This window comes from Canis lupus, chromosome 18 (genome assembly GCF_011100685.1).
Source record: "Canis lupus familiaris isolate Mischka breed German Shepherd chromosome 18, alternate assembly UU_Cfam_GSD_1.0, whole genome shotgun sequence".
NCBI classification, from domain to species: Eukaryota; Metazoa; Chordata; class Mammalia; order Carnivora; family Canidae; genus Canis; species Canis lupus.
The window spans coordinates 32,743,259-32,755,851 of NC_049239.1; the positions used below are offsets into that span (position 1 = coordinate 32,743,259).

Genomic DNA, 12,593 nt, shown 5'->3' on the forward strand with positions numbered 1-12,593 from the left:
TAACATGACAGAGTAGTTTTCCTAGATCTTTGCTAGGTCTCATAAATTCAGGTCTTTGCCCAAATGTCATATGCTCAGAGACACTTCTCACAACAACGTCATCAAAATATAACCCTCTGCTGCCATGCCACTCACTCTTTCACAACTAAGACCTGCTGATTTCATACTACATACTACCATCCCAAATTACCTTTCCCCTCAACTAGATGGTAAACTCCATGAAAGCTAGGGCCTTGTCTGTCCTCTTCACAGTATAATTCCAAGACTTATTACAGGTTAATTAAGTAAGTATGTTTTGAAGGGTAGACTCAGATGGGGAATCCCGGAACTGCAGGACTCTCTCATAAACTTTCCAGAGAACCATATGGGGCTGCTCCAACTGACAGGAAGTCATTCCCTTTACCTTAGTCTTAGCTTGTCTTATTCTAAACAAGTAAGACACTGAAACATTCTGTAGCCAGTGCTTCATGGTTTTATTAGAAGACAGCCCGAACCTTTCACATAATTAAAAATAATATAAATAAGTACATTTTTCGGCAGACCTTCAAACTCCTGCCTCCTTCCAGAGCTACTTCTTAGGAGCTGACTAAAGAACCAGAGTCATGGACCATTATTGGATACAGCAGTGACATACCTCCATCTCCAGTCCTTCTAGAGCCACAGCTGTTCTGAGCATATGCCTATATCCTTCTAACCACCCTGCTACTACTAGCGCTCCCTCAGCTCTTCTCGGCAGTTGTTTCCAATGTCACTTAACCAAAGATTCTTCTCCCCAAATACCCATCTTAAAGGCACACTCAAGGGCAAAGGGTGTGGCTTCAAACCCTTTGGATCTGTCCGTAATAAAGCCATGTTAAGAACTCCACAGATGCTCATAAGTATTTGCTGAACTCTGCCTACCACGTGTCTCTCAGCCATTTTATAACTCTACCTTTCCTTCAGTGACCCTGTAGTGCACTAGACATGTAGTTTTCAAGTCACAGGACACAACCCATGAGTGTGCAATATAGGCAATTTAGTGTGAGAATCCAGAGTTTTTTTTTTAACAGAACCAAAAGAGAAAAGAGAGAAACATCGTGTCTGGCAAGGCATAGTGTTCCATCTGAGTTATTTAAAAGTGTGTGTGTATGTAAACAAGGTTACAATGTAAAGTACACTTCCTCTACTGTAGGTTATGTTCAGTTTTTTAAACTACTGGTCTAGAGTTTTAAGAACATCTAATTGCACTTTTATTGTCCAACAAAAATGATTCATTAACGTAGCTATGAATGCAAATCCCCTTGACAATATAAGAATTTTCATATGAATAAATCCATAAGCCTGATCAAGTTCCTTTGTCAGACCCAATGACCCATTTTCAGGGCCAGAAATTATGGTAAGAGAAACCTGAATATCTGGATGAGAGGTTATAACCCAGATGAGAGATCATAATTTGGGCTGTGTAACTATATTTCTATGAAAAAGCTGGAACACACGTTCAATCCAAATTTGGACCCACAAAATCTTTTGGAAACACTATCCTCTGGAGTGAAGAGGAAATAAAGAGAGTATGGGAGGAGAGGCAGGACTTTAAAAGTCACTGCAAGAATGAAGTGTTAATCTTGTCCCTCCAGTGTTCACCTTAGTTCTCGTGGCCCAGCCTGCAGGCTGCCTCTCCCCAGGCCCCCTTGCCCTACAGTCACCTTGGTTTTCTGCCCATTCTGAAGTTTGCTTTACTCTAAGTGTCAGCAAGTCTAAGGCAACAATTTGACCTGAACTTCTACCACCAATACCAGCCACTCACAGCCTGGAGAGGCACAAAGCTATCTAAACATATATTGTACAGGGCGCCTGCATGGCTCAGTTAAGCATCTGCCTTTGGCTCAGGTCATGATCTCAGGGTCCTGGGACTGAGCCCCACCGGGCTCCCTGCTCAGTGGGAAGTCGGCTTCTCCCTCTTCCTTTACCCCCCACCCCGAGCTCATGCTCGCTCACTCTCTAAAATAAATAAAAGCTTTCAAAAATAATAAAAATAAAATGCCCAAATGGTTTTTAAAATATATATATACATAGTACAAATTCCTCTCAAAACTTGGGTTTCATCAGACTCCTCATGTTAATAATAAAATAGCAGCTAACATTTACTAAGAGCTTACAATGTGTTAAGCATTGTTAAAGTGTCTGATCAAAACTAAACCATTTAATTCAACAAAAATCCTATTTTATTTCATAACTTCATACTCATTTTAGAGATATAGAAGTAAGGCCAAACTGTTCCATAGCTTGCCCAATGTCAAAAAGCATGTGGCAGAGTTAGGATACTTTCTGTCCCTATCTAATCCTATACAATTTTAAAAATTTTTAATTTTTAACACTTATTATATGTTTACTTGCTAATTTGTTTTTCTCTATTTCCTTCTAATACAATGTAAGCTCCAACAGAAGTAGGGACTTGTTCCATTATGCTCACTGCTATATCCCCAATGCTTAGAAGCTCCTGCTCTCAGCCAATACTCCATAAATACTTGCTGAATGAATGCAGTGTAACAAAGACTCTGTTCTCTCACCATCATCATGCTGTGCTACTTTAATACTCCAAGAGCTTTACTTTCTTCCAATAAGCAAATGTACACTGGCCTCAAAACATTTGAAACCAAAGTGAACTGAAACTAATTAAAGCTGCAACCAAGCTCTGTTGAAGCTCAAATCTTTACTGGATCAAAATAATCAGCCCCTCATCCTAGCTGCCTAACAGAGTAAATGGCATAACCTTTCTCAGGGATAGAAAAAGAAAATACTAGTCTAATGTCTACAGTTCTTTTAAACACAACATCTAGTTTTGGATGAAAAATTATGAGACATGAGAAGAATTATGAAAATGTGACATAAAATCAGACCCCAAAAGATTCAAAGAAACAGATCTTTTAAAAATAACCAAATAAGCATTCTAGAGTTGAAAAACACAATATCATAAATTAAGAATTTAATGAATGACATACAATGGAGTATTTGTAACTATAAAAAGATAAATAAATAAGTAGACACATCTATGGAGTGATTTCCAAGATATACTGCTAAGTAAAAAAAGCAAAGCAAAAAAAGAGAATTTATATCACCCAAAACCCCATTAATTCCAGTTTCAACATGAGAAAAACATTAGACAAAACCAAACTAAGAGATTCTACCCAGGACCTAGCTAGCACTCCTCTAAACTATCAAGGTCATCAAGAGCAAAAAGAAAAAAAAGTAATGTGACCACAGGATCCTGGTACAAAAGTCATTACAGGAAAAACTGGTGAAATTCTAATAATGTCCACAGTTTAGTCAGCAATACTGTTCCAATATTAACATAAGAAGACTATGGGAAGCAACTCTTGATCGAAGACATTTACTGATCTGCAAGAAACTGGGCTGTGCATTTCATAGGGGGTGTACAGTAAGGTGGGAGAGGAGGAGGTAAGAGAAAGCAAAGCTGATGTCAGGCTGAGGTGAGAGATTTATTTTTTTTAATTTGTTTATTCTTTAAGTAATGTCTACACCCAACATAGGGCTCGAACTCACAACCTTGAGATCAAGAGTCAGACATTCTACCAAGTGAGCCAGCCAGATGCCCCCAGAATGAGAGATTTTTTTTTTTTTTTTTTTTTTTAAGATTTTACTTATTTATTCATGAGAGACACAGGCCGAGGGAGAAGCAGGCTCCATGCAGGGAGCCTGACATGGGACTCGATCTCGCGTCTCCAGGATCACGCCCTGGGCTGAAGGTGGCACTAAACTGCTGAGCCACCCGGGCTGCCCTAGAACAAGACATTTAAAAGAGATCCTTGGGGATCCCTGGGTGGCGCAGCGGTTTAGCGCCTGCCTTTGGCCCAGGGCGCGATCCTGGAGACCCGGGATCGAATCCCACATCAGGCTCCCGGTGCATGGAGCCTGCTTCTCCCTCTGCCTGTGTCTCTGCCTCTCTCTCTCTCATTCTCTCTCTGTGTGACTATCATAAATTAAAAAAACAAATCACAAAAAAAAAAATAATAAAATAAAATAAAAGAGATCCTTGCCACAGAGACTTGGGATGCTCTTGCCCCTGTTAAAGAGTAAAACTCTAGAGTAAAGACAAACTAAACTAAACGTGCCACTGTCTCACCCTCTGAAGGAGACTGTGGGAGTGTTGCCTTGGAGCTGAACAAAGGAGGTAGGGAACTGCAGGGCTGGATGAAAGTGAAATCTTTAATTAGTTGTAAACATAGGCAGGTACCTCCCGAAAATCTGGTCCAAGAAATCTCAAGCAATTCATTTACTTTAAGGGGGTTCTAAACAAATTGTATTCTCGGGCCTTAGCACAAGCAAACTCAATCCTCTTTCGAAGAATACAGCTTCATGCCAAGGCTTGGGAAATCCCCACAAATAAATTTTCAAAGTCAACAGAGAGCTATGCAAACAAAAGGAAATCAAGAAACATTGAAAAATACCATCAAAAACAACAGCAGAGGAGATCCACCAAGTCTCTACATACTAGAATTACCAAAGACAGATTATGATCAACATGCTTACTGTTCTTACAGGAATAAAGAAAATAGCTATGGTATGAAGAAAGATAAAAGAGGATAGGGTTTCTAAAAAAAACAAAACAAAACAAAACAAAAAAAAAAAGGGACGCCTGGTTGAGCACTGAGTGTCTGCTTTCGGCTTGGGGCGTGATCCTGGAGTTCAGGGTCGAGTGTCTCATCGGGCTCCCTGCATGGAGCCTTCTTCTCCCCCTCTGCCTGTGTCTCTGGCTCTGTTTCTCTCATAAATAAATTAATTAAATCTAAAAAAAAAAAAAAGAGAGAGAGAGAACAGGATTCACAAATTTACACTAATATATTTGAAAAGTTGAATAAAATGGACAAACTTCTGGAAAAATGTAACTTAATAAAACTGACCTAAGGAAAAATAGATAATTTAGACCTATAACCGTTAAAGAATTGAATCCATAATCAAAAATACTACAGAAAACAAAGTAACAAAATTCTTTTTTCAGGTCCAGACAGCTTCCATGGTCAGTTCTACTGATCATCCTAGAAAGAAATATACCAATCTTTTTTTTTTTTTTCTAGTTTGGAGTTTTTTTTTATATATAAATTTATTTTTTATTGGTGTTCAATTTGCCAACATATAGAATAACACCCAGTGCTCATCCTGTCAAGTGCCCACCTCAGTGCCCGTCACCCAGTCACCCCCACCCCCCGCCCACCTCCCCTTCCACCACCCCTAGTTCGTTTCTCAGTTAGGAGTCTTTCATGTTCTGTCTCCCTTTCTGATATTTCCTACTTATTTTTTTCTCCTTTCCCCTTTATTCAAAATATACCAATCTTATATAAACACTTCCATTAAAATAGAGGAAATATGTGAGAAGCAATACACTGTGACTCATACTATGAAGGCAACGTAACCTTGATCGCAAAATCTCATAAGGGCAGTACAAAGAAGAAAATTTACAAGCTAATTTCTCCCATAAATATAAATGAAAAAATCCTACATAAATTATTAATAAACCAAATTTAAAAACAAGAAGATACTTCATCATGACCAAGTTGTATTTATCCCAGAAATGCAAAGTTGCCTTAACTGTAAAATATAACAATATGCAGGGATGGAAATAAGACCACACATATGCACAGCCCTGTATTTTTGTGTACAACTACAAGAAAAAACATGTGAAAGATGAGCAAAAAAATTAATAAAAGTGGTTACAAATAAATAGTTGTTGGGGAAGAAACCAGGTGAAAAGGACAAAGGTGAGAGACTTTGAGACATGTGAACATAACTGATTTTTTTACTTAAAAAGCCAATTAACATAATTTACTACATTAACATAGTAAAAGAGTAAAATCAAATGAACACCTCAAAAGATGCAGGAAAACCACTTGACAAAATTCAACATCCATTCAATATTAAGAAAAACTCTTAAATTAGGATTAAAAGGGAATTTTTCTAATCTGATGAAATATATCTGTGGGGTAAAAAATACTATCACATGTATGTATGAAATGTTGTAAATTATTCATCAATTAGAACAAGGCCAGAATACTCACTATCACTTCTATTCAACATTATATTAGATGTCCTATCTAAAGCAGTAAGGCAAGAAAAAGACACATATTAGGATTGGAAAGAACAAAAACTGTCCCTCTCTGCAGATAACTTGGTCATGTATGTCGAATGAATCTACACATTAATTATTAGAGTATTTGTGAGAATTCAGCAGACATCTTAACACAAAAATCAATACATAGAATTTAATCACATCCCTATATACGCTTAGGAAACAAAAATTTTAAATTTTTTACAATACACTAAAAATCTTAAGTATCCATGAATAAATTTCACAATGATGTACAAGATCTTTCAGAAAAAAAAATTATAAAACTTTATCATGAGGCAATTTAGATCTAAAAAATAATGCATCAGGGGATCCCTGGGTGGTGCAGCGGTTTGGCGCCTGCCTTTGGCCCAGGGCACGATCCTGGAGACCCGGGATTGAATCCCACGTCGGGCTCCCGGTGCATGGAGCCTGCTTCTCCCTCTGCCTGTGTCTCTGCCTCTCTCTCTCTCTCTATCATAAATAAATAAAAATTTAAAAAAAATTAAAAAAAAATAATGCATCAGAAGACTATATCTTATAATGGTGTTGATTCTCTATATACTGGTTTACAAACTCAATACAATACAAAGAAGTTCTGCACGCTTTTTAATATAACTTTAGAGTATGCTTCTAAGAACTGTAAAAGGCCAAGACTGGCTAAGACACTCTTCTAGAAGAAGTTGCTCTACCAGACATTAAGACATGTTACAAAGCTATGGTAACTAAGAAAACATGTTTTTCACACAGAGATACACTGACAGATCAATGGTACAGAATAGAAGACCCAAGCAGCACATTCACAGGCATATGGACAGGTGGCACAGCAGATCCATGTAGAAAAGACAGGCTTTTCAATGAATGCTGCTAGAGCAATTGGCTACCTATATAAGGAAAAAATGAAATGAGCCCCTACGTCCATTATAGGAAAATCAATACTAAGTGGAACAAGAAAGCACTAACAATAAAGGCAATTGCTGATAAATTCTACTACATTAAAATGAAGAGCTTCTACTCAAGGCACAATTTTTATATATTTTTAAGGATTTTATTTATTTATTCATTAGAATACACAGAGAGGAGAGAGAGAGAGAGAGGCAGAGACACAGACAGAGGGAGAAACAGAGAAGCAGGCTCCATGCAGGGAGCCTGACGTGGGACTGGATCCTGGGTCTCCAGGATCACGCCCTGGGCTGAAGGAGGGGCTAAACCGCTGAGCCACCTGGGCTGCCCTCAAGGCACAATTTTTAAAAAACAGATCAGAAGATATTTGCAACCCACAGAAACAACAAAGAAGCCACAATGAAGTATATAAACTTCTATAAATTAATGAGAAAAAGCCTAATTAAAAAAATGAGAAAAAAAAAACAACTGAATGGAGCATTGCACAAAAGGAAAGATACAAAAGACACAAAAAGTCTTCAGTAACTAGAAGAATGCAAATTTGAACCACAAGAAGATTCCACACATATTCACAAAAATGTCAAAAATTTTAAATTCTCTAATAGCAAGCGCTGAAGATACAGAACAGGACTCTCATACACTCTTCCTGGCAACGCAAACTGGTACAACCACTTTGGAAAATAGTTGGCAGTATCTGGTACTATTTAAGATATACACAGTCTGTGCCAACAATTTCACTCCTAGGTTTACATTCCGTGTGAATATATGTAGACCTTCACCAGGAGACATGAATAAGAGTATCTGTATCAACATTTTATAAGAGGCAGAAACCTCAGAATCTGGAAGTCCCCAACTCATCACTGATAGAATAGGTGACTTGTAGCACAGTCATAAAACGGAATTCTACACAACAATGAAAATGAACAAACCACAGCTACCCACTGGATAAAATCTCACAAACACAATAATGAAAAAAAAATGAAAAGAATGCATAGTACAACATTAACTGAATCAAACTCAAACAAGTTTAGGAATCCATACATATGTGGCAAAAATATAGAGATAAGCAAGGAAATATCACCACAGAAATCCAGAAAATGGTTACCTGTGGGGAAGGGAAACGGTTATAATTGGAAAGGGCACAGCTCTTCAATACTGCTACTAATATTGTGTCTTAATCTGGGTAGAGGTCGCATCAGAATCTGCTTTGTAATTCTGAGTTAGCCTGTACTTATATTTGTATACACTTTGTGCATTTTACAATAAAAAAAGGGAAAAAGCTCAACACAGGAGATCTTCATTAACAAAGTATTTGTTATCCTAAGGCCAGTCATTGCAAGACAGCTTTAGGGGAGTTAAGAGTTGTCATAATAATGACAACATTCACTGATGAACTGGTCACTCTGCTCAAGCTTCCTCCGGGGTGAACTCCAGCAACTCCCCTCACGGACTACAAACACCCACAGATAGATAAAAGGCAAATCACTTGCAAGCTCGTTGGCTGAACGAATATTTATTGACGTCTACGACTTTCCAAAAACACTGTTCCAGGGGATCTGCAAGGTCCAAGATATATAAAGGTCCCGCCCTCAGGCCAAAGATGGAAGACAGAGGAACTCCCATTCCCATTCCAAGTTCGTCTCCAAACCTCTCAGCCTCCTTTGCAGACAATGATCACACAGGAAGACCCTAAAAGGCAGGGGGCATGGGAGGGTGGGGGCACCTGGGTGGCTCGGCGGTTGAGCATCTGTCTCGGCCCAGGGCGTGACCCCGGTGTCCTGGGATCGAGTCCCGCATCGGGCTCCCTGCATGGAGCCTGCTTCTCCCTCTGCCTGTCTCTGCCTCTCATGAATAAATAAATAAAAATCTTAAAAAAAAAATAATAATAAGGCGGCACTAGGGGCACATATGACTTTTTTTTTCAAGATTTTATTTATTCATGAGAGACACACAGAGAGAGAGGCAGACACAGGCAGAGAGAGAAGCAGGCTCCATGAAGGGCGCCCGACGTGGGACTCGATCCCGGGTCCTCAGGATCACGCCCTGGGCCAAAGGCAGGCGCTGAACCGCTGGGTGATCCCCCACATATGACTTTAACACCGAAAAGACCACCTGGAGCTGGGGGTGGGGGAGGTCTCCCTTCCCTACGGAGGAACCACCTGCTTGCCTCGGCCTGGCTGCACCACGGGTTCCCATGGTTTCAGGTAGGCAACGGGACGGCCTTGGCAAGAGGTCCAGGCGCTCTGGTCGCAACGGGATGACACGCTGCGGCGGGCACCAGCTTACGCGGACGGGGTCCGACCTCCCGAGGAACGCTTAACCGGGATCCGGAGACCGGGGCCTTTGCCCCTTTCCGGGAACGTTGTACCGGAGGCTTTGTGCGTACTTCGGTTTCCCCGGGGGTCAGGGGCCAGAACGCTCATCTGGTTCTCAAAGGGGCTCCGCCAAAAGGAGGGTGTGAGCAGCACGGCTCCCGGCGGGGTCGTGGCCGCGCGAGCCGAAGCCCAGGTGGGTGCCCTGCCCTGCAGGCCTGCGCCCTGGACGCGCGGTACTTACTCTTAGCTCCTCGAAGGCTTCGTCCAGGGTGGACAGCTGGTGGCCCTGGTGGGTCCCGATGACGGGGCACAGGACGCAGATGAGCTGCCTATCCTCCTGGCAGTAGGTGCTCAGGTCGAGCCCGTGGTCCGGACACTTCCGCTTGGCCACTCTCTCCGCCTCCATCTCTATCTCGGGGTCAAACTCGCTTTCCGCCTCGGTTTCTCCCTCGGCCTCGGACTCCCCTTCCGCGTTGTCGTCCTCGGCGTCGCTGTCTTGCTCGTCCTCCATGTCCTCCTCGCTGTCCTCCTCGCTGTCCTCCTCGCTGTCCTCGTCCGTCCCGCTGTCCTCTTCGGACTCGCTGTCCTCGTCCGACTCGCTCTCGAGGTCCCGCTCATTCTGCACGTGGTTCCGCCCCCGGGCCTCGGCGCCGTCCTTGGCGCGGCTCGCGGGCCGGGCGGGGGCGGGGGCGGGGGCGGCGGGGGCGGGGGGCAGGTGCACGTACCGGGCCAGGTGGTGGCCCGGGAACCTGTGGCGGTGCGCCTCGGCGTGGCGGGGGCAGTAGCAGAAGGCGCACTCGCGGCACACCTGCTCGGCGCCCGGGGCCTCGTCGGGCTCGCACTCGTCACACGTGCCGTCGTGCGGCAGCTCCTCGAAGGCCGCGCCCACGCCGGAGGCCATGTGGCTGCGCTGGCGCGGCCCCCCAGGCCGCGGGCCCCCCGAGCGGCCTCCTCCCCGCCCGCCGCTGTGCGTGCGGGCCTCGCGGCGGGTCCCGGGCCGCGCTCCCCGCCGCCGAGCGAGGGCCCTCCCGCCCGCTCGCCGCGCACTGCGCTTCCGCCGGCGGCGCGGGCACTTCCGGCGCAGCGCCCCCGTCGGCCCCCGCGGCCCCCGTCGGCCCCCGCGCCCCAGCGCCCCCGTCGGCCCCCGCGCGGCGCGCCGCCCTGCCTCGCGCTGTCTCCCCCTCCCTGCAGCACCCCCCCCCCCCCCCCCCCCCCCCCCGGCCCCGGCGAGGTCTCCGCGCCGCCGGCCCCGCCGCCCCGGTTCCGCTTTCCTTTTCCTCCCCGTCAGCGGCCTCCTTTCACTTCCTGAGTCACTTAAAGCGGCCAGGGCCCTTTTCCGCGCTCCCCCGGGCGGGGAGGGGGCGCCCGGTGGCCGCGGAGGGAGGGGGAGGGCGACGGGGAGGATGGAGGCGGCCGCCGGGCAGGTGCACGCGGGGGTCCAGCCTCCCTGCGCCTCCAGCGCCAGGTGCACGCGGGGGCCTTGCCTCCCTGAGCCTCCAGCGCCAGGTGCACGCGGGGATCTAGCCTCCCTGAGCCTCCAGCGCCAGGTGCACGCGGGGGCCTAGCCTCCCTGAGCCTCCAGGGCCAGGTGCACGCGGGGGTCCAGCCTCCCTGAGCCTCCAGCGCCAGGTGCACGCGGGGGTCCAGCCTCCCTGCGCCTCCAGGGCCAGGTGCACGCGGGGATCTAGCCTCCCTGAGCCTCCAGCGCCAGGTGCACGCGGGGGCCTAGCCTCGCTGAGCCTCCAGAGCCAGGTGCACGCGGGGGTCCAGCCTCCCTGAGCCTCCAGGGCCAGGTGCACGCGGGGGTCCAGCCTCCCTGCGCCTCCAGCGCCAGGTGCACGCGGGGGGTCCAGCCTCCCTGCGCCTCCAGCGCCAGGTGCACGCGGGGGCCTTGCCTCCCTGAGCCTCCAGGGCCAGGTGCACGCGGGGGTCCAGCCTCCCTGCGCCTCCAGGGCCAGGTGCACGCGGGGATCTAGCCTCCCTGAGCCTCCAGGGCCAGGTGCACGCGGGGATCTAGCCTCCCTGAGCCTCCAGCGCCAGGTGCACGCGGGGGTCCAGCCTCCCTGTGCCTCCAGGGCCAGGTGCACGCGGGGATCCAGCCTCCTTGAGCCTCCAGGGCCAGGTGCACGCGGGGGTCCAGCCTCCCTGCGCCCCTCCAGCGCCAGGTGCACGCGGGGGGCCTTGCCTCCCTGCGCCTCCAGCGCCAGGTGCACGCGGTGGATCCAGCCTCCCTGAGCCTCCAGCGCCAGGTTGCACGCGGGGGTCCAGTCTCCCTGCGCCTCCAGCGCCAGGTGCACGCGGGGGTCTAGCCTCGCTGAGCCTCCAGCGCCAGGTGCACGCGGGGGTCCAGCCTCCCTGCGCCTCCAGGGCCAGGTGCACGCGGGGATCTAGCCTCCCTGAGCCTCCAGGGCCAGGTGCACGCGGGGATCTAGCCTCCCTGAGCCTCCAGCGCCAGGTGCACACGGGGAGGTCTAGCCTCCCAGGTGTCCTGCACGGCGCTGGGCCTGAGTGGTGGCCGCCCTTAGGGCTTTCAGAGGGCGCCCCTGGAGAAGGCTCATGGTCGTCCTCCCAGGCTCCAGTCGGGCTGCGCAAACACGTTTTTTCGATCCGCAGCAATACTACGCTTTGCCTATTTGCAAAGTCTGTTTGCATTCCTGCTTCTTAGGGGCCTCGGCCTCTCTAGGGCAGCAGCCTCTCCCTTTTTCTTCACCTTTTTCCAAGCTGAGACGGCAGGTGATGATTTGTCCAGTGAGAGCTCCATGGAAGGAAACCGCCTAGATGCAGGCTGGGCTCCGAGAGAAATGAAGGGACTGTCACTTATTATCCGATACCCCAAGGGCCAAGAACCGGCCCAGACCTTTTTTTTTTTTTTTTTTTTTAAGATTTTATTTATTTATTCATGAGAGACAGAGAGAGAGAGGCAGAGACACAGGCAGAGGGAAAAGCAGGCTCCATGAAGGGAGCCCGACGTGGGACCCGATCCCGGGTCTCCAAGGTCACGCCCTGGGTCAAAGGCTGCGCTAAACCGCTGAGCCACCTGGGCTGCCCCCGGGGTCAGATCTTTTGGCGGCATTTTAAGAGCTGGTTTTGGAACATCCACTGCCTGAGCGCTCGTAAATCCTGGTACTACGACCTGTTGGCTTTAGGGCCGTGGGGACGTCCGTTAATTGATCATTCCCGTTTTCCACCTTTTAGAAAGATAGGTAGAATGGAAATAATGGTAATATCTACCCAAAGGGGCTCGTTGGTGGATGACAGTAAAGGTGCCCACCTTCTGG

General features: G+C 47.3%; 1 protein-coding gene across 2 annotated transcripts in view; it reads right to left on the reverse strand.

Moving 5' to 3' along the window:
- TRIM44 (tripartite motif containing 44) overlaps window positions 1-10,234 on the reverse strand; it is a 108,664-nt gene extending 98,430 nt beyond the window's left edge. For both annotated transcript variants that reach the window (XM_038563026.1, XM_038563027.1), the window contains exon 1: window positions 9,557-10,234. In XM_038563026.1, the coding sequence (XP_038418954.1) occupies window positions 9,557-10,216 (660 nt within the window). In that variant the 5' untranslated portion in view covers window positions 10,217-10,234. The remainder of the gene's footprint in view (window positions 1-9,556) is intronic.
- Between the last annotated feature and the right edge of the window lie 2,359 nt (window positions 10,235-12,593).